Here is a 26,887-nt window from a genome sequence, read left to right on the forward strand (position 1 = left end):
GAAAGGTGATGGCCATATCCTCTTTCTTTGTCTGTAAGGTCACCTGGCCACACTTAGCTGTAAGAGAGGCTGGGAGCCGGGTGCCCTAGTGACTTAGGAGGCTAAGGCAGGAGAATCATGAGTTCAAAGCCAGCCTGGCCAACTGAGCAAGACTCTGTCTCAAAAAATAAAAAGGACTGGTAATGTGGCTCAGTGGTTTAGCACCCCTTGGTTCAGTCCCTGGTATCAAAAACAAAACAAGAGAGAGATTGGGAAAGATCATTATTCCAAGGCCTTATTTTCAACTAAAAAAAAGTCAAGATTTAATTGCTGAGGAAGAGGAAAGCAAATATTAGGGTACAGTTAGTTGACTTTAACACAAGGCCAGATCATAAAATGCAGGAGGAAGAGAAAGAGGCCAGAGTGGTAGGCAGGAACCAGATATTCCAGTCCTTTGCAGTCTGGTAAGGAATTTAGAAATTGGAGTTTTAGGCACAGACCACCATGATGATTCTGGCCAGAGTAGAAACAAGGAGAAAAGTTAAGAGATTATTGTCACAGTCTAAATAAGAGGTTTGCACCAGGTACAGTGACGCACACCTATAATCCCAGCAACTTGGGAGGTGGAGGCCTGAGGATCTCAAGTTCAAAGCCAGCCTCAGCAAAAGCGAGGAGCTAAGCAATTCACTGAGATCCTGTCTCTAAATAAAATACAAAATAGGGCTAGGGGTGTGACTCAGTGGTTGAGTGCCCCTGAGTTCAATCCCTGGTACCAAGGAAAACAGAGAGAGATTTTGATGGCTTAGGCTATGGTGGTAGCAGTGAAATGACATGAAGTGTATGACTTTTTAAAGTAGAATATATAGTTCTTGGAAACATTAGGTATGGGTAGAGGACTAAAAGGAGAAAGAAATCAAAGGTGATTCCTACATTACTGTTTTTGACTAATTAGAAGGACAGTTATGCTATTTTATTGAGAAAGGAAACATTTCAAGGAAGATAAGATTTAGAGCAGGATGAGGAGTTCTGTTTTAGCCATGTGAGTTTCAGGTGCTGAGTGGAGATGTCAGATTATTGAGTCTATGTATCTTGAGCTTCACAGTAGAGTGCATGGTATATAGAGTCATCTATTTGCAGATTGGGTTGGGTCTTATATGAGAAAATAGCCACATTGTTTCCATAGATTATATGGATTATAGATTATATTCAGTGAGAATCCCTCAGATGTGGTCCATGAACTATTTAGCAGAGTTAAATTCAGAAGCCTTTCAGTTGCGGTTAAAGACTTATATGGGAAAAAAACAGTTCTGATGAACAGAACTGATGAACATGGATAAGAATTCCAGGATCATGGTATCATCTACGTGGTAAAATTTGACATTAAGGAGTCATAAGCATAGCACTAGAACTGGTGATTTATAAAATGTTGGAAATTGTTTTTTTATTTTTCTAAAAATTCCTAGGACAATCTGGAGCTGTGTCCCAGGGTACTAAAGTGTCCATACACAGCTCCCAAAGGTGCACTTGGAAGTTGTTTTTAATATCTGTACCATTTCACCTCCCTCTTTACATCATGCACAAATACATGGTTTCTGATGACTTAGACCAACTCTGTGGGGCAGGAAGGTGACAACTACCAACCTGAGAAGGAAACAGAGAACTGAGGACTTAGCAGGATTAATGATTCAAGTACAATAAGAAATTCAGCTTGGACACTGTCTCTCAAAGCCTCCAGAATCTGTGCCCTTTTCCCCTTAAGAACTGGTTCTCTAAGATTATTTTTCTTTGGTCTTGAGAATAGTTAAATAAACTCTTTAATTTTCTCCTCATGCTAAGGAAGGCTGGGCAGGGATAATGCAAATTGGAGGAAAAAAGTCTTGTATTTTTCTTGAAGCCTGTTTACCATTTTCAGATTTGGTGTAGAAGGAGTTGGGGCTTGATTTGATACTAATATTTGGTGACCCTGACTGGTTAGCACTGGTTAGTTGAAGAGGGCAGTTCTGACTCAGAGCCAAGGTTTAAAGTCTTGATAATCTCACAGTGGGACTCCTATCCATAAATAAGGAACAATTATACCAGAAATAGCCAAAGAAAATAAATATTAGCCATACATTTGAGTCTGTGCTTTCAAAATATGTCTATCTTTAGACTTTAATAAATTTATACTTCTGTATATACAATACATTTAATTGTATATTGTAAATTCTACACATATGTTCCAAAAATTAATATAAGTTTAAGGATTTCGTGAAATAATAAAATGTCTTTGTTGTAGCAACTGAAATGAGACACGATTTCCCTTCATTCATTTTTATAGTGGCTAACATAGAGCTGAGCATAATGGCCTAGGCCTAGAATCCCAGCAACTCAGGCAGGAGGATCCAAAGTTTGAGGCCAGCCTCAGTAACTTAGTGAGAGACTCTCTCAAAAAATAAAAAAGGACTGGGGTGGATGTAGCTTGGTTGTAAAGTATTCCTGGGTTCGATCACACTCACACACAAAAAAGCTAACATAGTATGGCAAATTATGGGTGTACATGATTTATTATTTTAATGCTAAGAATTCTGAAGAATATCACGTTGGTTCATTTGCCTTCTAATTTATATTGCTGTTCAAGCCAACTCAGCTGTCTTATTTTCACATTTCTGTGACTTTAGTGGCTTGAGGTGGTGTCATAAAGAAGTTCTTAGAGTTGTACCATGAACTAAAGTCTGAAAGCTTATCATTTTATAGTACAACACACCTTTTCTCAGGCAGGTGTGGTCCAGGAAAGGGACTCTTTTTTTTTTTTTTTTTTTTCGCTCAGAGGGAGCAATATTTAATAGGCTGCTATGTAGAAGAGAGAGTTATAATTAAATTCTTATTTGACTTCAGAGACTAGAGATTAGATATTTGTGTTCTTAATAGGGTATGTTTCTAGAGAATCATGTAGACTTTAGGGCAGAACAAAATGCTGAGCACAGTAACAGATGACTTAAATGGGAGAATTTCAGGTGAACAGGTCTTATTAATTTTTCATACTGTGAAATTCATTGGGTTGTAAACTCTGAGGGAAGGGCCATTTCAGTTCATCTCTGTTCGTTGTCTTGGCACAGTTCTGGCTTATAACCAGTGCTTAGTAAGTGTTTCACCTGTAGTGACCTCAGTGTGATTTAGCAAATTGAATAAGACATAGTCATTGCACTGCAACATCATTTTTCATATTCAGTCTGTAGGCTTTTACTAACAAAGTATATTTCTTGGCATTGGAGGAAACAGTTTAATATAGTTTTTGTGAAAACTAAAAATGTTCTTGAGTCATTGTTAGCTTTAGAGAAAATTTAGAGAAAAACCCTAAAGCCTATCTTGGTATTATTATGTCCAAAAGTATTAAACAATTAACTTGGAATGACTCTGAGACCAAGAACTGTGCAGATAGAATTATGCAAATGTAATTCTATGTCCTGTGTACATGCACCATAAAGTGACAGCAGACTGTAAGCATTGTGTACCCTCATTTCAGAGCCCTCAGCTCCACACTGCCTGAGGGACAAAATGCATATTGCTCTGAATGGTTGGAGCCCAGAGACCAGCCTGTCTTCTCCAACCTCATCTCTCTGTCCCTCTGCAAATCCCTGTGCTAACTCATGAAACACCTGCCTTGTCATGTATGTGAACCTTCCTTCTCTTAACTCCTCAGGATTTTCCATGTTGGCACCATCATCTGGTTAGCACCAAGCCAGCTTGAGGCATGATTCAGATGGTGTTGCTCCATCCTAAGCCTCTCTGCTTTAAAGGACCATAGAGCAGTACTTACTGGTAGCATGACATTTGAGGAAGTCTTCACCAGGTGTGAGATGCTGGAAGAAATTGCTTGGCAAAGGAAGAAAGGGATGTTCCTCTTAAAAGACAGCAAATATACTGAGGTGAATGAGCCAATTTTGTGAATGATACTCCTTTGGCTCCTCATTGAGAGTCTGAGATGTCTGGGACCTTAGTAATCATTACATGTAAATTGTCCCCCTACTTGCCCTTCCATATCATCCTGAATGATTGGATGTATAGTTAGCCTGTTAATGCTGTCAGACACTTTTCACTTTATGAGTCTGTCCATTCTACTACTGTTCTTTGAACTGAGCTTGAAAATTGGGCCAGTTTATTTGTAGCCAAATCCTAGTTCTACCGTTCTTAAGTCAGGTGACCTTAATAACCTTATTTTACCACTCTGTTATCTCAGTTGCTTTTTGTGTGTTTGTGTGTGTGTTTTGCTGGTTATAAACCCAGGGCCTTATGCATGCTAGGCAAACATTCTACCATGGAACAAAAAACCCCAATCTCAAAATTTCTTAGTATTTAAAAATTTCCCCTCATTCTTACAAAAGCAGCATATGTAGATTACAGAAGATTAAAAATACAGAGGAACAAAATTAGGAAAATACAAAACATACTACTGTTGTTAACATATTAGTATTTATTCTGTTTTTGTTGTTTGTTTTGTTTTTTGTGACATTAGTGATTGAACCCAGGGCCTGGTGCATGTTAGGCAAGTGTTCTACCAGTAAGCTATATTCCCAGCCCCTTTCTAGTCTTTTTAGTACCATGTGTGTGTATATATATTTATATATTTTGTATCAATAAGGGAAAATGCACACATGCTTTTTCATATGTTTATATCTTTTATGTCAATGTGGGAAGTACATGTTTTTTCTTCAGTCTATATTCTTTTGTAACCTACTTTTTTCAATTAGTGTGCTTCACCTTTGTGTTGATACATTTCTGTTTAATATCATGTGCAGTCTATATTCAAATATATCCAGTTGTCCCCCAAAATCTCCTTTTATTGTAGGTATATCCATTGTATAAAAATTTTTATTTAGAGGAAAGGAAATATTATAAAGCTTTTTTCCTCCCCAGTGCTGGAGATCAAACCCACTGCCTCATGCATTCTAGGCAAACTGCTCTACCACTGAACTATACCCTCAGCCCAATATAATTCTTTAAATTTTTAAAAAATTATTTATTCCATCCCATGCTTGAAATGGATACTTTAAAATTTCAGTTTTTATTTTTATCAATTATCCATGAGACTTAAAGCAAAAAACAATATCTAGATTTCTCACTCCTCAAGAGCTGTTTCTTTTGAGCTTGTTAGCTGATTCTTGAGTATTTGTCTCTATATTACCAAGTAACGTGTTTGTATTACTTCTTTGTGAATTTTCAGTATTGGACTTTATCCATTTTATTCCCAGCATAGATGAGACTTTAGTTGTCTTTCACCTTCCCATCTTTGCCCACACCTGCACAATTTCCAGGCCTCCTGGGATTGTATCAGTTTTGTTTAGATCACCCTTTAAAGTTTGTGACGGTGTAAATTCTCTTCATAGCTGAATCACACTGTGAAAATAGTTTACTTATGCATTCTTTATTCACTCTGGAGTTATCAGTTGAACTGGTACTTTTTCCTTTTCTTTTTTGTGGTGCTGAAGATGGAACACATGGCCTCACAAATGCTAAGCAAGTGTTCTACCACTGAATGCCAACCCCTGAATTGGTACTTTTATTTTCCCTGTCTTTTATCATTAATTCAATCCCAGATTCTCTGCCTAAATCTCATCTAACACAAACATTGAATGTGTTTAGACACATGGATATTCTGTCAGTTTCGTCTTCTCAAAGAAATATTTCCCCGAGCCTTCTGCTCTGATTTAATTTAGATCAGCTGTGTTGTGGTCTTAGAATCTCCATCATCATAGGGATTCATTTTTTTCTCCTAGTTGGATCCCATTCATTCTTCCCCTTTCTGGATATGTTCATTCTGGTAGCCATATCCTCTAGTAGTAGTTTTTGGAAAAGGGAACATAAAGTAGTGCATTTATTGAGAACTGTGTAAGAATATCTCTATTATACTCTCCCACAGTATTTTGGCAGAGTATTAACCTCTGGATTAGGACTGGGCAGAAATGTTGCAAGCACTGCTGCCTTTGCCTTCTGGCTTCTAGTGTGCCTGCTGAATCCATCCCTCTCTGATTGTTAACCTTTTGTGAGGAAACTTTCTTCTCCCCAGAAATAGGAACTCTTTCACTTTATTGTTATGACATTTCATTGTGATATACTCTCATCATGGTGTAGGTTAGGCAGCCCCTTCAGTCTCCAGATTCACACCCTTTTGTTTGGGGAAATTATCTGAATCCATAACCTTTGTAATCTCCTCCCCTACATTTTTCTGTGTTTCATCTTTTTGGGACTCATGTTATTTGGAAGTTGGACCTCTTGGACCAGCCCCCTGATTTTCCTTCTCTTTTCTCTCTCAGTTTCTATCATTTTTGTCTTTTTGCTCTACTTTTTGAGCCCTTTAGTTAACTTTACCTTCCAACCTCACTAAAGATGTTCCATTTCTTGTGATATTTTTATTTTTAAAAGCATTGAGATTTTTTTTCAGTATATTGTCTTTTGTAATAGTATCCTGTTCTTTCATGGTTGTAATATTTTATCAGATAATGGTGGTAGTGGTGGCACAACTCTGAATATACTAAGACCCACTGAATTGTACATTTTAACAGGGTGAATTTTTCTTTTTCTTTTTCTTTTTTACTCAGACTACTGATTTATTTTTTAATGTTTTTTTATTTCTTTAAAAATTTTTTTTCATACATGTACTGTCTCATTCTACTGTCCTTCCCATCCCCATCACCCTGCCTCCTCTCCTCACTCCCCTCTGCATAATCCAAATTTAACAGGGTGACTTTTATGGTAAGTGGATGATGTACCTCAGTAAAGGTTATATTAAAAATGTCTTTTAAAACAGTTTTATGAAGACATTAATCATTCTATTGAAGTTTTCTTCTCCTTACATAGTCTTCCTTTTCTTCTCATTTCTTTCTCTGTGTTTCACATTAAAACTTTTTTCATATGACCCCTGGTTCTGGGTTGTCCACTCACTAAAGAATGAGGGACTGAGAACTTAAAACTTGGATGCTCCATATATCTGGCTTGTTGACTGGTGAACCACTGTAAGATGAATTGGCTAGGCCCTTTCACTGGAAGATTCCTTGTGGATTGTACAAGACTATTCCCTGGGGGTTGTCATTCCACAGAGAAGATTCTTCCATCTTGTGCTGAGAAGGGTATGGGACTGTCTACTAGAATTCTGAGATCCCTGGGGGAAGGATGAGTTTTGACACATTTAGCAAGTGAGCATCAATCCCCTTATTTTCAGCATGGTATTCTCACTTTCAGCCATGCCTGGTATTTCTGTATTTCCCGCTCCACACTCTGGACTGCTCTCTACAGAATCAGCTCCAGGCTTCTACCAAGAATGGGAGGGGAATCTGCCTTTTCTTTTTTCCTAACACAAAATTTTAAGCATAATCAGGTAGAAATAAGAGTAGAACAGCTCCCATGTACCTATTAGCCAGTTTCAGCACTCACCAACTCAAGACCAATTTTAATAGATCAGAAGACCCCACGTACTAATTTCTCCCATCCAAATTATTATTATTATTATTATTTATTATTATTATTACTGGTACTGGGGACTGAACTCAGGGGCACTCAACCACTGAGCCACATCCCTGGCCCTGTTTTGTATTTGATTTAGAGACAGGGTCTCACTGAGTTGCTTAGGGCCTCACTAAGTTGCTGTGGCTGGCTTTGAACTTGAGATCCTCCTTCTTCAGCCTCTGGAGCCTCTGGGTTTACAGGTGTGCTCCCAGCCCATCCAAATTATTTTGAAGCATATCTGGACACCATGTCATTTTATGTATAAATATGTCATTGTGTATTTCTAAAAAGTTAAGAATTCCTTTAAAAAAGACCCACAAAATAATAACACTCTTTCCACTCAGAAACAAAACAAGTCAGTGACTCCTTAAGATCAGCATCCAGTCATTTCTTTTTATGTAGTGCTGGGGATGGGATCCAGGTTCTCATATACACTAAGCAAGTGCTCCACCACTGAGCAACATTCCTAACCCTTCTTAAATTTTATTTTGAGACGAGGGCTCACTAAGTTGACCAGGTGGCCATAATGCTCCTGCTTCAACCTCCAGAGCAGTTGGGATTTATAACTGCTTTCTAAAATGGACTTTGATTAGTCACTTCTATCTTCAGCAGTACCTATTCTACCAAGTCCTAAGCTTTTGGAGTCCTGCAGTATAAAGCAGTTTGCTTATCAGCATTACCCACTCCCAGTTTAGGATCCCACTCTCATGGGTCAGCCAACTTGGTCCTACCCATCCATTTCTCAGTTTCTAAAATTTTGTAGCCATTGCATTATCTCCTATTTTCTTTGTCCTTGTGCTTTCAAAAAATATGAAATCCATTTATAATATTGTCTTAGTGGGATTTTGTGGGGGAACAGAGGTGAGTACATTTGGTAAGTGTGACTTCTTTGAAAACTCTTCATTGTTGGTTGTCTAGTTTTTACTCTGAAACCCTGAGGTATGGGGTAGACATTCTTTTTAGAGCCTCCTAATCCATGTTTATACCCTACTGACAATAGACAAGTCCAGCTTTTCCCTCTAATTTCTGTTTAAGGAAGTTAATTTTAACCACTATTTTCCCACCTTCTCATAAGAGGACATCATATTTAAAGAGGATTCTATTACTCCCTATCATTTCTTCTCCATTGTAAAGAGTCCATGGTCCAGGAAAATAACTTAGTGGTAGGGTGGTTGGTTGCCTAGTGTATCTGAGGCCCTGAGTTGATCCACAGCTATGCAAAGAAAGAGATGTGAAGGCAGAGAGAAAGAATAGAGAGGAAAAGAAAGAAAGAAGACAAAGTAAGTGATGGTATTTGAGATTCCATGGACTTTGAGCTGTTTGTCACAGGCTACAGTTTCTAGTCTTCTCTATTTAGGTTCTTTTGGTATATAACTTCACTCAGCTTTCCCAATTGGTTTTAATCAGAGGAGAACAAGATCTCTCCTTTTGAACATTATGTCTTGATTACTGTAGTCTTTGAACCTATTAACTTTTTGGATAGCCTTGGCAGGTTGATTAGAGGCAAAGAGAAGGCTGCCATCTTTACACATTACTTCTAAACTCTCTGTCCCCATCTTGCATACATGCTCATGGTTTTTGGGCTCAAGCACAGGAATTTGTATTTGTTCCTATTAAACACTGCATTTTTCAGAAATCTGTAGTGGGATAGAAATAAGACTACCGTGTAAACCTCAATAGAATATTTCTATATTTTATACAGCAATGAAATAAAGAAAAGTTTTAAGGAAGAGAGAAAGGTTTACTTGGCAAGGAGGACCAGCGACTCCAGTATTTCATGGTGATGAGGTCTGGGAACACAAGCATCACAGCAGGACAGAAGCCACAATGAGGAAGGGATTGAGATCCAGGGAGAGGGTGCAGTTGTTCCTAGAGGAAGGTCTTGTAGGATGTGATGGGGAATGGGGTCAGAGCCTGCTGATTAGAAAGGAGAAAGAGAACACTGCACTGCTAATGGCTTTCACTACATTGAACTCTGTTCGCATTCGCATGTCCCTTATGCAAATAGCAATAATTTTTATTCCATTTTTCAGATCAAGAAGCTGAAAAGAAAAAAAAGTGCCAAAGAGTGTTTTTATTTTTTATTTTGGTACTGGAGATTGAATCCAAGGGCACTTAACCACTGAGCCATATCCCCAAGTCTTTGTATTTTTTATTTTTTGACAGGGTCTTGCTGAGTTGCTTAGGGTCTCCCTAAGTTGCTCATACTGGCCTCAGACTTGCAATCCTCCTACCTCAACTTCCCAAGTCTCTGCGATTACGGGCATGTGCTACCACACCAGGCTCCAAAGAGTTTTGCTTTGTTTCGTTTTTAGTACTGGGGATTGAACCCAGGGGCACTTTATCACTGAGCAAAGTCCCCAGCCATTTTTATTTTTTATTTTGAGACCAGGTCTTGCTAAGTTGCTTAGGGCCTTGATCAATTGATGAGGCTGAACTTGAACCTGTGATCCTCCTGCCTTAGCCTCCTAAGTCACTGAGTCCAAAGAGTGTTTAAAAGAAAAACCCCAGATAAACCTGAGGTGCTACTGTAAGCCAGTTCTTTCTAATTTTTGCTTTGTGTTTGACCCTTTGCAACCCGCTAAAAAAACTTTGCAGTGGATCCTTTGTTCTGAAATTATTTGGTGGGGCGGGGGATTACTCCCTTGGAGGAGAGATGAGATGACAAAATGGCATGTATATGTATACTTGTATGCATGTCCTACAAAGCAGTGAGTTATGATGCTAATTTACTTCTTCTTTGAGTGATACATAGAGACTCTTCTCCCTGTAACCAAAACAATAAAAAAATAAAAATAAAAATCATTGGTCTTAAGAATTATAGAAAAAAAAAATTGAAAAGTTGAAACAGTGCTGATTTTCTTGTATCCTTGTCTTGTAGGCCTTTGCCCAGTTTGATGCTGAGGGTGATGGTACTGTTGATGCTGAGAACATGTTGGAGGCCCTCAAGAATTCCAGTGGAGCTAATCTTCAGGGGGAGCTGAGCCACATCATTAGACAGCTACAAGCCTGCTCTCTTGTTCCAGGTAAGACTCTTGTGGGAGTGTCAAATACTTGCAAGTACTCTCTTAGGACCAAAATTAATCTGTTGTGCTTTAGATTGAAATTAGACAAATTTGAAATTGGGCAAGCTTGTAGGCAGGATGAATTAAGTTCCCCCACCAGCGTTCACTGGGCACATGATCTAAACTAGCATTCAATGTGACCATCTCTCATTCCCCATTACAATGATGACTTGCCAGTTCTACTATTTTTATGAACCTCTGTCAGAAGGCTGCCTTTCTTAGTGAATCTTCTGTTCACTCTTTTCAAAAGACTTCTCTGTCCTTCCTGCATTTCTTTTTTGGAACATATTACCCTTGTAATTAATTAATAAATGACTCAATTGTTTGCTCAATGTCTGTCTTCACTCCTATGCTGTGAGCTCCATGAGGACAGGGACCTTCTCTTTTTTCTGTCCTCACATTTACCTTTTTTTTTTTGCCCTTGGTAACCATCTTATTTGTGTGTATATGCTTTTGTTTTTTTGTTTTTTTTTTTTTTTTTTTTTTAGAAAATGATTACTTTGAAATTTAAGAATGAATTAACTAAGAGTAAGCAATGCTGCTTCTTCCTTGTATATATAGAAAAATTTTGCCTGTTTTTGTATGGTTTTCTTTGGGAGCTCTGACAGAATCAGAAAAAAAAAAAAAGACGAATTTGAAGGGGAATTAGATTTGCACATCTTCCTTTTAGTTGCAGTTTATCTTAACTAAGAACTTTCTTGCTCTGTGTGCTCTGTGTCACAATACTTACTGTGGATAGGGCAGCAGTAGAGGCAAAAATAGATTTGATAGACAAATGTAAACCTGATTTTCTTGACCCCTCTGGCTTATTGCTGAGTGATGTATTGAGCTAGGGAAGGATATCTGTGAAGAATGTATGCTTCCATTTCTCCTCAATTTGTCTTTAATTATGTAATTTTTGTAGAACATTGTAGGCAGCCTGCACATATCAGCATTTTTCCTAGTCTTGTGGCAGTTTTTTGTTTTGTTTTGTTTTGTTTTGTTTTTTTGTGGTGCTGGGGATTGAACCAGGCCTTGTGCATGCAGACACTCTACCAATTGAACTACATCCCTAGCCCTCATGGCAGTTTTAAAATTATAGTTTGAGCCAGGCAAGGTGGTATATGCCTATAATCTCAGCAACTTGGAAAGTTGAGGCAGGAGGGTCCCAAGTTCAAGGCTAACCCGAGCAACTTAGTGAGATCCTGTCTCAAAATAAAAAGTAAATAAATAAATAAAAAGGACTGGGGATGTAGCTCAGTGGCAAAGCAGTTCCCAATACCAAAAAAAATAAGTAAATAAATGAATTTTACTTTGAGTTACATTTGACTAACTTATATCTTAGCATTTACATATTATTTCTACCTTTACATCATCAGCAGAATCCTCAGTGAGATTTTCTGAGTGGAGAGAAAGTGGGTATTTATCCTCAGCTTCATATTTCATCTTAAAAATTAATGCAGAGTTTCATTCTGCTCTAATGAATCTATTTGTTGTACTATTAAAGACAACTTCCTTTTGTTTTTCCTTGATATTGGGGATTGAACAGAGGCCCTCACACATGCTAGGCAAGCACCCTACCATTGAGCTACATCACCAGCCCTCTGGACTCTTGATCTGGGACTGCTTACATGGGTATGTTCAATTTGTGAAAACTCATGAAGTGATACAGTTATATGTACTTTTTGTTATGTATGGTATATAATTCATTAGCAGGTTCAAAACCAAAACCAAAACCAAACTAAACAAAAAACCTCTCCAAATCCACAAATATATCTAATCTCCAGGAAAAACTATCATGTTTATCTCCCTTCACTTAAACTAACACTCCTGGGTTATGTGCCACTCTGTTTGAAATGTGTTAAGATAGGTTATGAGGAACCAGGGAAAGATTTTAAACAGGGGTACTTATGGTCTTTTTTGTGTCTTCATAAGATTACCTGGAATGATGTTACATGAGAAGCAGCCAGGGAGTTACTGCATCTGTTTAGGGCATCTGAGCAGGATATGTTGAGTACAGAGGGTGAATAGGGGGGCAGATTCAGAGGAGTCACACTGGAGAGAAAGATCAGTGTTGGAAGGGAGTGTGAGGGAGTATTCCCCATTCTGCCCCTTTCTTTTCTTTTTCTATTTTTTGGTGGGGAGGGATGGTAGGGGTTGAACCCTTGAAGATTCTACTTCTGAAATACACTCCCAGCCTTTTTAATTTTATTTTATTTAACAAGACGGAGTCTCATTAAGTTTTCCAGGCTGACCTCAAACCCGTGATCCTCCTGCCTCAGCCTCCCAAGTAGCTGGGATTACAGATGTGCAACACTGTGCCCAACTTCATTCTACTCTTTTCTTGTTGACATTTTGGTATGTTACCTGAGCTTCATTTCATCAATTGTACCAAGGATACCTGTACCTTCCCTGGCTACTCTCTTACCTTGTGAGAATTGAATGAGGATGTATGTGCAAGTTCCTTATAGGTAGGAAAATGTCATCAGAGGTCATGCTAATGTTAGCAGTTGTAACTTAATATAAAAGCAGTTGTGCTTTTACTCTCTAATGCAGTAAATTCTATCCCTAACCTATATCTTATATGTAAAACATCTTTAAAAATCTCTAGTTAAGCCAGGCATGGTGGAGCATGCCTGTAATCCCAGTGGCTCAAGAGGCTGAAGCAAGAGGATCAAGAGTTCAAAGCCTCAGCAAAATTGATGGTGCTAATAAGCAACTCAGTGAGACCCTGTCTCTAAATAAAATACAAAATAGGACTGGGGATATGACTCAGCAGTCGGGGGCTCCTAAGTTCAATCCCTGGTACAAAAAAAAAGAAAGAAAGAAAGAAAGAAATCTCTACTTAAGGGTTGGGGATTAGCTCAGTCACACAGTGCTTGCCTAGCACATGCAAGGCCCTGAGTTCAGTCCTCAGCCCTGAAAAAACCCAAGGAAACAAAAATCTGTAGTTAATATTTACATGCTTATACATTGTAAACATTTGGACTAAAACATAATCATTGTTGTATATCTTCTGAAAATCTTTTCATCTAAAATTAAAATAATTCTTAAATTGAGATTGCCACTGGTTCATTTCTTTAAAACTTTTTTAGATTTTTAAATGATTGAATCTGAAAATATCAATGAAGGTTGTTAATGACTGCTTTTAATTCAACCAATTCCAATGGGTCACCAGAAAGAGGGTGTGGAAACTATTGTGGTGGCTTCCCCAAAACACCAAAAATGGGTTTTGTGTCTTTAGGTTTTATAGACATATTTGCAGAGTCAAAAGAAGGCCTTGATGTTCACTCATCAATGATACTTCGCTTCCTGCATCGCAATCGGATCTCTAGTATGGTGATTCCCTACCCAATGTTGGACCACTGCAATAACATGTGCACCATGCGGTCTTCAGTCCTAAAGGAGTCTCTGGATCAATTGGTACAAAAAGAAAAGGGTATGTACGTAGGAGATTCTCCTGAAAGACTCTATCCTTGTTTCTTCTAAACCATGTATTTAATAAGATGAGCCAGTTGTTGTCTGGGCCTTTGTTTCTGAAAACATAATAGAAACCAGTTTGTAGCCTAAGAATATGATCCTTCCTTCCTTCTTGACACAGCCAGTTTTAGTTTCTTATCATTCATCTCTTAGCTCAGATGTGACTTTAGGGAAACCTTTTTTCATTACTCTATCTAATTAATGCTCCCTACCTCCATTTCCCCAGTCTCTACCTTCTGGTCACTATTAACTTTGGAGATTTAATGGCTTACATAGCACTAATCATTATTTGAATTCTTAGCTTTATTTGTTACTTGTGTTCTGTATCTTTTTTGCTTCCTTATCCTTAGTACCTAAGACTGAGTCTGTCACATAGTAGGTACTCAAGGAGTATTTATTAAATAACTGAGAGATACCACTACAGACTCACTTAGTGATGGTAACAGAAGCTGATATGTTTAGACAGGTCTATTGAACATAATAGAGTCCAGAAATAGATCCAAGTACGTGTGGGACTATGGAACTAGATAAAATCAGCTTTATAAATCAGAATGGAAAGGTGAGTTGTTAACAAGTAGGGTTAGGGTCTACTATTAAGTCATTTGTAGGAAAAATAAAACTAGATTCTTATTCCATTCCATTCACTAAAATAGATTTCAGATTTATCAAAAAGTTCAACTAGAGAGAAAATCTAAGAGTACTAGAAGAGGGGCTAGGGTGGTAAAACACCCCTGGGTTAAATGCCCAATACCACCAAAACAAAACAAATCTTAAAAACCTGACTTGCAGTAAACACTCAAGTAAATATTAGCTATTATATGTGTGTATATGCATGATACAATATGTATAAAATGCATTATTTAACAGACTAGTGACCCAGAAGAATGTGAAAGAGGGAGAACTCAGAAACACAAGTGGCTTAAAAAGCCTCACTTATAATTAAAGAAATGTAAATTCAAAGTATAAGAAAGCATTTTCCCTTCTCTTGGCATGGTTTTGTAAATATATCAGTGATTTAAGTATTTTACTATAATGAGATAATGGGCAATCCTTGGCCAATGGGTTCTTCAGAAGGAGATTTTAAGGAACATTACAGTTTCTAGTGCCAAAGTGGCCAAGCATTTTCTGTTAGATATTTTAAATGACCATTTTTTCTTTTTGTGAAAGAGGTGTTATGTGATAAATTCTGATTTTCCTGCAGAAAGCCCTGGAGATCTAACCAGAAGCCCAGAGATGGATAAACTCAAATCAGTAACAAAGTGCTATGCTTATATAGAAACATCCTCCAACCCTGCTGACATTGACAAGATGACAAATGGAGAAACATCATCCTACTGGCAGTCAGATGGCAGTGCCCGCTCACACTGGATTCGGTGGGTGGCACAACACTTTTTTTTTTTTTTTTAATTTGAAATATTTTCTATTCAACTGCCCAATTAAAACTGCCTCAGTCAAGTAGAAGAAATCACGTAAAATCACATAGCTTGGTTCATATATTCATAAACATACAATTTCTTTATTTAAAGAAGGAAGTGCTGGGGATATAGTTCAGTTGGTAGAGTGCTTGCCTCACATGCACAAGGCCCTGGGTTCAATCCCCAGCACCACAAAAATAAATAAATAAATAAATAAAGGAGGAAGTAACATTTGACTAATATTTTATAATACTGATTTCAGATCCTTTTCACTAGTGTCTCAGGAAAATTAGTATCACAAGGGACAAGAACTTTTTTACATCAGATATAATTGTACTTTGGTGCATTTTCAAAATCCACTGTATGAGTTGGTCAATTCAGAAGAGAGAGTGGGATGGTTAGGAATCCTGGAGTGATGATCTCGGCAGTAAACTGGTATTTCTAGAAGTTCTGACGCTGCTGTCTAAATTTTCACCATTGCCCTCAGAAAATGGGCTAATTTTAATTGGCAGTTATACAAGTAATTGACTAATTTTCTTTTAGAGGTCACTTTTGACCTTTATCCATCAATCCATCCTAATTTAAAGATAAGTCCATAAATATACTCAGTTTTGGGAATGCAGTTTAGAATTTGCTTCTTGCCAGGTAAAGGAATTTTGTTAAAATGTTCATATTATCCCTTCTTGCCTGTTCTGATACTGAAAAGGAAATATAAGTTTAATCTTGACCTGAAAGACTTTTTAGGGATTTGGGAAGGTCATATGAACCTTGGAACTCATAACCAGCATTTAAGTTAGTTGCTATTAGGAAAAATCAGTATTTGGTTATATTAAAAATCAGATCTTTGAAATGAGTCTTGCTCTTGACTCATATAAACATTCACGTTTTCTACTCTGTTTTCTAGCTTAAAGATGAAGCCAGATGTTGTGCTTAGGCACCTGTCTATTGCAGTGGCTGCCACTGACCAGAGCTACATGCCACAGCAGGTGACAGTAGCTGTGGGGAGGAGTGCTGGAGATCTTCAGGAAGTTCGAGATGTGCACATCCCTAGCAATGTCACTGGCTATGTGACACTGCTAGAAAATGCCAATATCAGTCAGCTCTGTGAGTCAAACAAAACTAAGGGGAGTGGGAGGAGATGAAGGGAAGTAATATTTTTTGGCAGTTGCACCTCTGAAGTGAAGAAGCTGTTAGTTTTCTTTTGAGTTTTGATTTGCTTATGACACACACATAAGTGGTCATTTTCACCTATTGTTTTTTAAAACTATAGAAAAGCAATAAAAATCTTTTTAGTTTAAAATTTTATTTTTATTAATTGGAAAATTAGAAAAATATGGAGAAATAAAAGACCTCAAATCCTGCTACCTAGGGATTGTCAATATGTACCTTTGGTGAGGATTGTTTAATAAATTTTCATGTGTTTGTTTATGTGCACATGTGTAACACACATATTTTTAAAGAAAATTATGTTCACATATGCATTTATCTACTTATATCTTTTTACAAAAATGGTAATACTCAAGTTCTTTTGTATTTTTTGATGTGATGTCATATCATATATTCATGAACACCTTTTTTTAATGTTGTAAACATAAGTCTTAATTTTAACCCACCCCTTATTCTTGTACATTTAGGTGTTTCCAACTTTATACTATTATACCTTGCTTCACACATAGCTTTTTGGAAATAATCACAATTTTGTGATTTCTTTCCAGGCTTATTTCATTCAGGGAGCCGGAATACTTCATGTTTTGTCTCATTTCTTCTAATGCTTTCCTGGGTCAAAAGAAGTGTTCTTACTTGGCTCAAAGGAACTGAGACCTAGGGAGGTAGTATCTTTGTGTCTCACCTCTAGGCAAAGTAGTAGTTAAGCTTGTGGAGTAGAAACTTTCTGCCTTACCCTGTGGTGCTCTTTTCTCTAATTTGTGTCTTTTTTAGCTTCTCACCTTCCCTAAAACTCAAATAAGAAATTTCGACATCTCCTGAAAGTGAATCACGTTTGTGTCTTCTGTTTGGACTTGATTGCACAACTGCTTATGAGCCAGCTACTGCTTTATAACTCAATCCAGATTTCAAACTCTAGGAAGAATTCTAGAAATGTTCTCACCATGTGTTCAGTCAGGATATATAATGCTCTTTGTGTACTTTTCAGAACTTACAAGTTCCTAAGAAGTTAGGGAATAAGCCACCCTTAATTTTACACATTACTCTTAAAATTTCTTGAATTCATCAATGTTTTTGTGACAAGTTTATTATATACTAGCTCCATTGCACACATTTATTTCTGTCATCAAAGTATGTCTTCAGAATTTTCTTTTTGAAATATCAATTGCCATTTTGCTTTTAGTTGAGAGCCTAGCATTTACTGAACTAAAGAAGTTAATCCAATACTGAATTTGTTGTTTGTGCTTGACAGATGTCCAGATTAACATAAAGCGTTGTCTTAGCGATGGATGTGACACTAGGATTCATGGTCTGAGGGCTGTTGGCTTTCAGAGAGTTAAGAAGTCTGGGGTCTCAGTCTCAGATGCTTCGGCAATATGGTATTGGTCTCTTCTGACATCTCTGGTAACAGCTTCTATGGAGACAAATCCCGCCTTTGTCCAGACAGTGCTGCACAATACTCAGTAAGTCAATCTCTGTTTTCCACCCCATCAAGGTGCACTCATTCTTCACCCCTCTGTGGAGTGTCACTGAACAGCTTCCATTATCAGGGCTCAGTCAATAGCTCATCCCTGGTACCTGTTGTCTTCTATTTGTACTTTTCAGCTCCACATTGCTTCTTTCTTTAATGTTCTGACTTCATAGACTGTTTTGTTTTGTTTTGTTGCTGTCCTGGGGATTGAACCCAGTGCCTATTGCATGCTGGGCAAGGGCTCTACTGCTGAATTACATCACCAGCCCTGACTTAATAGACTTTGAAGAAGCACCCATTCTACCTTCCTGTTTCTCCTTACACGGTTCTTCCACTGTCTTTCTTTATCAGCTCACTAAGTACCTCAGTCTTAGGAGGTCACTTGTGCTATGCCTATTTCTTATCCACTGGGGAACATTTGTGCACGTGCGCGCACACACATGCACACACACACAAGACTCATGAAATTTTATTAACTGGGTTATAATTAGCCACAGGTTTGATGCTTAGATCGTCCCAGATTTGGCTGGTGGCAGCCCCTTCAATCTGACTAATATCCTCCTCATTCTTAGAATACTTCCTTACTGGGGTGTGTGTGTGTGTGTGTGTGTGTGTGTGTGTGTGTGTTTTGAGGGGAAGATGGGGTGTTACTCTGTAGCGCAGGCTGGTTTCAAACACTTGAGGTCAAGTGATACTCCCACCTTAGCCTCCCAAATAGCTGGGACTATAGGTAAACACAATCATACCCTGCTACTTCTTTTTATTCTGGCACAAGACTTTGCAGGTTTGAATGTTCCCTCCCTTAGTCCTAGAATCAACCATTTTTCTAAGGAATCAGGGTTCCTTTTAGTGGAGAATGGTATTTTCAAACAAATCCATTGCTGTCAAGGTGTTACTTCTTCCAGATCCTTTCAGTGGACACAGCTAGGCAGAATACATTTGTATAGGAATGGCATACACATATGTATGCATGTAAATATTTATACCTGTATTTATTTATCTATGATACTAAAAACCAAGTTTACCTTGATATTTCCAGTTCTAATCCAGTACTACAGAGTTTATTCTAGTTTTCTCCCTTTCTAGATTTGTAACTGCCTTCTCTGATAGTGAGAAACCTGGCTCCCATCATCCTTCATTTACATACTTACTTCCTCAACCTCCATCTATATAGCCAGAGTCCTGTTGCCCCTACCTTTGCATAGACACATTCTTCATCTTACTCCTGCTCCAACACCTTTAGCAGGGCTGCTGCTGTGGCTACCCTTGCACAAATGTCTTTCTTGTCCTCTGTAGAATCTGTCTCCCCAGTTCCCTGCATCAGGCCACTCTCCTTGCCCTCGTTAGTGCCTGCATTCCAACTGCTCTGTCCCTCTGTGCAGATACCCCAGTGTAGGCCATCATGGTCTTCCCACCCCAGCATACTTGAATGCCTACCTTGCACAGCTCTACCAAATAGACTGGATTTTCAGGAAGGGGGAAAGAAAGGGCTTTCTACCTTATTATTATTATTATTATTATTTGAAGATGTGCCAGGTTGTTGGAGAATGCAAATGTTCCTGCTCAGTTATACTAGTGCATCTACAATGATATTTTATGCATCCCTCACTTAAAAATCAGTTATCTAAAACTATTCTAAATGGAAAATGTATTGTGAAAAAGATCAGTGAGGAAAAATAAGAAAAGCAGCATATTTTTAGACAAAAGTGCTTATTTGTATCAGTGGAAATAAATTTAGTAAATGATCACTTGCTAATTGTATGCCTTAGATCTCATTGATGAGCTACATCTGAGTGTAGCTGCCATCCAGCCCAAAGATGGCTTGTCAGGTGGACAAGAAGGAAATCAGCAGAGGGGAAATTGACAGCATTAGCTTTGCTTATTATCTGTATCTTGAAATGCAAAATAAAATAAATAAAAATAAAAATGTTTCAGGGACTCCTTATTGTTGTCTTAAAGTGACAATTATAGAATTTTGAGGTTTTTTTGATCCACTAATGGCATGCCTTCAAGTTTTTCATGGTATACCTACCTAGCATAGTTCCTAACATGTAGTAGGACTCACTAATCATTTGTTGCATATATTTGTTAGATGAGCTGAATGTGTTGGTGCACATCTGTAATCCCAGAGACTTGGAAGGCTGAAGCAGGAGAATCACAAGTTCGAGGCCAACCTCAGCAACTTAATAAGGCCCTGTCAAAAAATAAAAAGAGCTGGGAATGTAACTCGGTGGTAGAGTGCCCCTGGGTTCAATTCCAAATTAAAAAAAAAAAAAAGTTAGATGTCTTCTAGTCCAGAGGAGACAAATCTGTTGGGTAATTCAGAAAGATAAACATTCAGAGGTGATGAGGAAAGAGAAACATTAAAAGAGACATGAAGGTGGAAAGGCCAAGACACACTGCAGGAATAGAGAATGTGATGGTGTTATGTGTTTAGAACACAATGAAATTCATGACACCTCTTTAGATGCCATAGGTCTTAAGAGCCTAAGTATAAAACAGGATTCCTACTGAACCACACACTGCACTTGCCTCTGAAGTCAGATTCCCTAAGAACCCCTGGGTTTTCTGTAGAGTCTTGGCTTTTGCTCACACTACTTAAAATGAATGCTAGCTTGTAGAATGTCCCATAAACTTTTACAGAGAGAAATGGAACTCTTGAAAAAGAAAAAAACCCTATTACACTACTTAGCTACTTACTACTAGGATTCCTAAGGATAGGGCTGGTTTATATTGTGTACCAGGTTCTCTGTAGGCACACTGACTGCTTATAAGGAATGAATCAGAATAAGCACTTCCCATTGTGTTTTTGTCTAATAGCATGCCTGGCTTTGTGCTGATTTCACACATTATTTTTCTAGGAAAGCATTGCAGCACATGCCTCCACTTTCCCTCTCACCAGGATCTACAGATTTTTCTACTTTCCTATCTCCTAATGTTCTGGAAGAAGTGGACAGCTTCCTCATAAGAATAACTAGGTAAAATCAAGGTTGATGAGGTAAACTTTTTGTGGGGGGTGTAGGGCATGTATATGCTTTTTAAGTCTTTCAAAGTTTTTATTTTTTTATTTTATTAAAAAAATTATTTTTGGCCCTTTATCTCCTTAAGGGCTTTGGAAGATCAGGGGAGGGCCACCTCTGCCTCCAAGCCAGTGTCAGGATCAGAATCATGAATAGAAGACGCCATCAGCTCAGCCTACACCTAGTATTCTTTACAGCCCTCTATTTTTCTCATTATATTCTGGGAGCCCCCCCCCCAAAAAAAAGAATTTTGGTATCAGGGATTTAACTCAAGGGTACGTAACCACTGAGTCACATCCCAGCCCTTTTTATTTTTTATTTTGAGACAGGGTTTCACTAAGTTGTTTACAGCCTCGCTAAGTTGCTGAGGCTGGCTTCAAACCTGCAATCCTCCTGCCTCAGCCTCCTGAGCTGCTGGGATTGCAGGTGTGTGCCACCATATCCAACTAAGTCATTTAAAATTAAAAAAAAAAAAATTTAAAAATCACCACTGAAGGGACTGTGGTTGTAACTCAGTGGTAATGCACTCACCTAGCTTGTGAGGCACTGGGTTTGATCCTCAGCATCACATAAAAATAAATAAATAAAATAAAGGCATTGTGTCCATCTACAAGTAAAAAAATATTTAAGAAAAATCACCACTGAAAATGCCCCCTATCTCCTGTCTGAAGAGAAAGTGAATTAATAGTTCACCCTTAGTTCTGGTGGTATCACCTGTCCTGTAGAATTATGCAGGCAGGAGGAAAAGTCCTTATTTCATCTGGAAAAGACATCTCAAAGTCCAAAATGCTAAACTTCTCATTTCACTCTTATCCCAGGCCACACCTTCATTCAGAACTTACTTGCCTTTGCGCCAGGCTCATAGCCTAATTCTATGTAGAATTGGGAAAGGCCATCTTGATTGCTTGACAGAAGGGAACACTAAGTGTAGGGATACTCAATTCTACCTCATTACTGTGGGGACATTACTGTGTTATAGGGCAAAGCAGACCCTGATATCCAAATAGTTTTAAGTGTTTCAGTGTAATGTATTTTAAAAGCCAGTGAAATGTGAAGGGAATAGATAAAAGATAATTATTTCATGCTTCTCAAGAAATATACCCCAATACTTTGGCCAAGCCAACTCATTACACAGGTTTCTGAATAGTGAAGACTTATTGCAGCAGCTCATTTATTTTTGGCTTATGATTATCATTTAGTATTTATAGATTAAGATTACAGAAGTGGGAATTTAATTCTCTGGTTCCCCTGGGTTGATTTAGTTTTTCCTTAGGTTTTCTTAAGGATGTTGACAAAGTATTTCTGATAAACATATAGAAAGCATCTAGCAGGTTGTCATGGTGACACATGCCTGTAATCTCAGCAATGCAGGAGGCTGAAGCAGGAGGATCGAGTTTAAGGCCAGCCTCAGCAACTTAGCGAGGCCCTCCCTAAGCAACTTAGGGAGACCCTGTCTCAAAATAACACATTTTAAAAAAGGCTGGGGGATGTCCCTGGGTTCAATCCCTGGTGCCAAAAAAAAAAAAAAAAAAGAAAAGAAAAGAAAAAGAAAAAGAAAAAAAAGAAAGAAAGGGAGAGAGAAGAAAGAAAAAGAAAGCATATGGCAGATTAATTTTACTCATATTGATCAATTACATGGTTTTGAGCTGTCTGGATTTCCTTATATTTTTAGGAAGTGAATAGGTCTTTTGTTTTGTTTTTGTTTTTATTCCTGTTCTTTATAGCTGCTGTTCTACCCCAGAGGTGGAACTGACTCTTCTGGCTTTTGCACTAGCAAGAGGAAGCATTGCCAAAGTGATGAGTTCTCTGTGTACCATCACTGACCACCTGGACACAGGGTATAATGCCTCATCTCTCATCTCATCTATGGCATCAGTCAGACAGAACCTGCTCCTGAAATACGGTAAATGACCTGGGCATGATGGAAATGCCAGCAGTGGACAAATCCTAAAGCACTCTCACTCTGTGCCCTCATGGCATCTTCCTGTCTTTTGGGGTATTTTGTGGACTGTCTTTTGTTGTAATTATACCTTGATTCCTTGGTGTGCATATCCTTTGAGTATAAGACTTTTACTGTAGCTGATAGGGAGAGGGGGAATATTGGTTTATTTTTGGCAGGGTCAGCAGAAGAGGACATTGAAGTGTACCAAGGGGCTGTACTCCGAAGATTTATTGGAATAGTCCCTGTGTCTGGTGGCATTTGAATATAGCCATCTTTAGTGAAATACAGGAATGTCTTATTAGATAGGTCAAGAGATTGAGAATTTGGAGTACTTCTCATCTGGAGGGAAGAAGCTAGCCAAGACCTGGCGCAAAGGGATTCTTGGCTTACAGTGCATCCTTCTGTATCTCTGTGTAGCTTCTTAGAATTATGTTTATACATGGCTGCCACCACTTTCCCCTCCTGGGCCCGTTTGCAGTCTGTATTATCATGGGAGCCCATGAGTTCCCCAGTGACTGCACCAAGCATGTGAGGAACAACTTTCTTGCCATTCTGATCTCTAGTGATAAGTTTTTATTCACAAACTTTGAATATTAGATCTCATCCTTTTTAGTAATAGAGACATTGCTGTGATATCTGTACTTCTGTCTTTATATGACTTCATGATTTAATTTTATGTTAAACTTTTAAAGTCATAAAATTGATGTCTTATAAATCCAGTTTCCTTCTACATTTGGAGAGGTGGGGTCCTGGTTCAGGCATGGCTCAGTGGGAGGGAGAGGTGGTGTCTAGAAGCAGAAGTGTTCTTCAGAAAATCTGATTCAGATTAGTTGTTCTGACAGGGAGCAGCAGATCAGGGAGAGATGTATAGGAAAATATACATTACTAACAATTAGCCAGTTCTGGGTTATGTTAGAATTTAACAAGTATTCAGTATATATCTAAAAGAAAACATTTTCAGATCATCATAACAAAAATTGATTTTTATTAGTTTTGAAACTTTAAAATTTACCTGGATATTTTTTGGGGGGGTACCAGGGAGTGAACAGAGGGGCACTTTGCCAGTGAACTACATTCCTAGTCCTTATTTATTTATTTATTTATTTATTTTTGAACCATCTCCTGGAGATGTTTGGAAGAAATAAAACCTAAAATATTATTTATATATTTAAATTTAATTCTAATAAAATGGAATATTGGCTTCAAAATGATTTTAGGACCCCCCTCCTGTAAAAATATGTTGAATCTGTAGTATTAATTTATGTTATAATGTGCTTTGTTTCTGAAACAGTGATTATTCTAGAGATCTCTCTTTGGAATCACTCAGGGATATAGCTCTACTTTTTTTCTTTTAGGAAAGCACAGAGGAAAAATGTCCACTTTGGCCTAATAGGACTGCCTTATTTTAGCTTTTAAATCAATAACTTTGCTGGATATGATGGTGCATGCCTATAATCCCAGCGGCTAAAAAGAGGCTGAGGCAGGAGAGTTCAAAGCCAGCCTCAGCAACTTAGCGAGGCTCTAAGCAACTCAGTAAGACCCTGTCTCTAAATAAAATGTAAAAAAAGTGTTGGGGATATAGCTCAGTGGTTAAGTGCCCCTGAGTTCAATCCCTGGTACAAAAATAAATAAAATAAAACAGTAACTTAATAGTGCTATGGGTAGTTACAGGCCTGTATTTCCACCCACATGTCCACTAGTTTTCATATTTTCATAGAACTTATTTAAGTCTTGCCTTCTCTTTTGTTTGGCAGGTAAACCTCTCCAGTTGACTCTTCAGGCTTGTGATGTCAAAGGGAAAGAAGATAAGTCAGGACCTGAAAACCTCCTTGTGGAACCGTGGACAAGGGATGGTGAGTAGTGGGTGGGACTATTGCTAGTGTGCCTAGAGGGCAGCTGTGTGAAATCACACTCTGGTCTTTGAAATTTTCAGGCATGCAGTCTTTACCTCAGCTTGTTGACAGTGGTTCCTAGACTATTTGTGTGATTTAGTTGTAATCTGTATAGGTGTTAATAATTATGAGTTTATAAGTATTTGAAAGCCTGAAAGCTCTTTTTAAATTAAAAAAAAAATTTTTTTTTTTGGTTGTAGATGGACATAATACCTTTATTTTATTTCTTTATTTTTATGTGGTGCCAAGGATGGAATCCAGTGCCTTACACATGCTAAGCAAGTGCTCTACCACTGAGCCACAATTGCAGACCCCTGAAAGCTCTTTAAAACTAAAGTTTTGAAACACAAACTCTCCTCTTGCAATAGAAGTTATTGCTTTTCTCTGTTTTTAGGTTCAGATTATCTTTCTGTTGTGTTGTGTTAAAGTATTAAGAAATTCAGTGGATCAGTAGCACCACACTGCTGAAAACACAGTTAAAAAGGATATTTCCCCCAATGCAGCTGATCTGGCATTTGATTATCTGGGAGGAAGCCCTCACTCATCTCTAGTATCAAACTTAATAATTCCTAATGGGCATTTCATTTTGCTGGTGGATCTTTTGCATATCCAGGGAGTGTTTATGAGTCTGTTCCTCATCCATCTTGGTGGCCACCTGGTCAGTGCTCTATATATAGTGTCCCTTTTCTACTCACTATACCTTTTTGAATCTTGCTGATTTGAAAAAGGAAGTTATAAAACACTGAAAAGGCCTGGCCTTGTTGCTCTTAATTTGGTTTCCCTCTGGCTTTCCTCACAGCACCATGGTCTTCATTCAAACATTCTCAGTGTTGCCTCTTCTTTTTCGTGTTTCCTGTGTTCATTCTTAGCACCAATGAATTACAGACCCTTGGGAAAACATGCCTTTCCTGTTGTACCTCCTCTTCTCAGTGGTCCCGTTAAGCATTATACTTGCATAAGATGGTTTCTCTGCAGCTCAACCTCTGCAGAGAAATTTCCTTCATTGCATCCATCTCCAACCACCCTGAAGGTGATGGCAGGCTGCTGAGTCACCTGCCATCTAAAACCAGTGGGGTTGTGAGAAGGTGGTGGCAGCTTTTTGCCTCTTTCCCCTCTCCTGCCCAAGAAAGATAAGACTTCTTTGCCAAAGACCCTCTGTATTTTCCCTTCCTTCTGAAGAACTGGAATTTTTGTCTCTGGAGTATATGGAGCCTAATCATCTGACACCAGAATGTGAATTCGTTGTTATTGTTTTACTGGGGGTGGAACCCAGGGGTACTTTACCACTCAGCTACACTGCCCCCCCACCCCCTGGCCCTTTTTATTTATTTTTCCTTTTATATTTTGAGACATGGTCTTGCTAAGTTACCCAGGCTGGCTGAATCCACTTGGAATCCTCCTGCCTCCTAAGCAGCTAGGATTGATTACAGGCATGTACTGCCATTCCCAGCTCAGAATGTGGATTTTTAACACTGTTAAAACCTACACTAGTTTTTCTCCAGCTACAAGTTGCAGTTTGCTAGCTCTTGGTCTGGTTTGATTTGAATGCTTTGTTATTTTTCCCTGTCTTTCATGGGCCCACCTCTCCTTCTTACCTTCCACCCCTTTGCATGAGTGAATTTTAAAATTTTGCAATAGCTGATAGCTTTATTACTTTTGTTTTGATTCTGTGTGAATGGGTAAGGGAGGAGCCCTCAGCTCCTCCTTGGGCTTCCCTTTATAGCTCCCTATGTTATAACTCAAGGAAAATTCCCTGTGGGTCTCTTGCTCTGCTATAAAAAAAAGAAGATTGAAGAGACAAGAGCAAAATCATCACAGCCAGAACTGCTGGATTTGGAGAAAGTTTTTTTCTTCTGCTTATAGGGTAAAAGTTCTTTTCACTGGTCTACTTCAGGTTCCACAGTTGCAGGTATGTACCAGTAGTGGTTGAGTGCCACTTCAGTACCCAAGAATGCCCAGAGATGAATGCTGAAATTCCAGAAAGCTAACACTCCTGAAAAC

The 26,887-nt window shown here is 38.3% G+C and overlaps 1 protein-coding gene across 1 annotated transcript in view; it reads left to right on the plus strand.

Moving 5' to 3' along the window:
* The window catches only part of Zzef1 (zinc finger ZZ-type and EF-hand domain containing 1), a 108,228-nt gene that overhangs the window by 2,880 nt on the left and 78,461 nt on the right, over positions 1 to 26,887 (plus strand). The window contains exons 2-9 of the mRNA XM_047543262.1: positions 10,340 to 10,484; positions 13,747 to 13,941; positions 15,184 to 15,355; positions 16,302 to 16,501; positions 17,814 to 18,024; positions 20,894 to 21,010; positions 22,777 to 22,955; positions 24,749 to 24,847. Of these exons, the coding sequence (XP_047399218.1) occupies positions 10,340 to 10,484; positions 13,747 to 13,941; positions 15,184 to 15,355; positions 16,302 to 16,501; positions 17,814 to 18,024; positions 20,894 to 21,010; positions 22,777 to 22,955; positions 24,749 to 24,847 (1,318 nt within the window). The remainder of the gene's footprint in view (positions 1 to 10,339; positions 10,485 to 13,746; positions 13,942 to 15,183; positions 15,356 to 16,301; positions 16,502 to 17,813; positions 18,025 to 20,893; positions 21,011 to 22,776; positions 22,956 to 24,748; positions 24,848 to 26,887) is intronic.

This window comes from Sciurus carolinensis, chromosome 3 (genome assembly GCF_902686445.1).
Source record: "Sciurus carolinensis chromosome 3, mSciCar1.2, whole genome shotgun sequence".
NCBI lineage: Eukaryota > Metazoa > Chordata > Mammalia > Rodentia > Sciuridae > Sciurus > Sciurus carolinensis.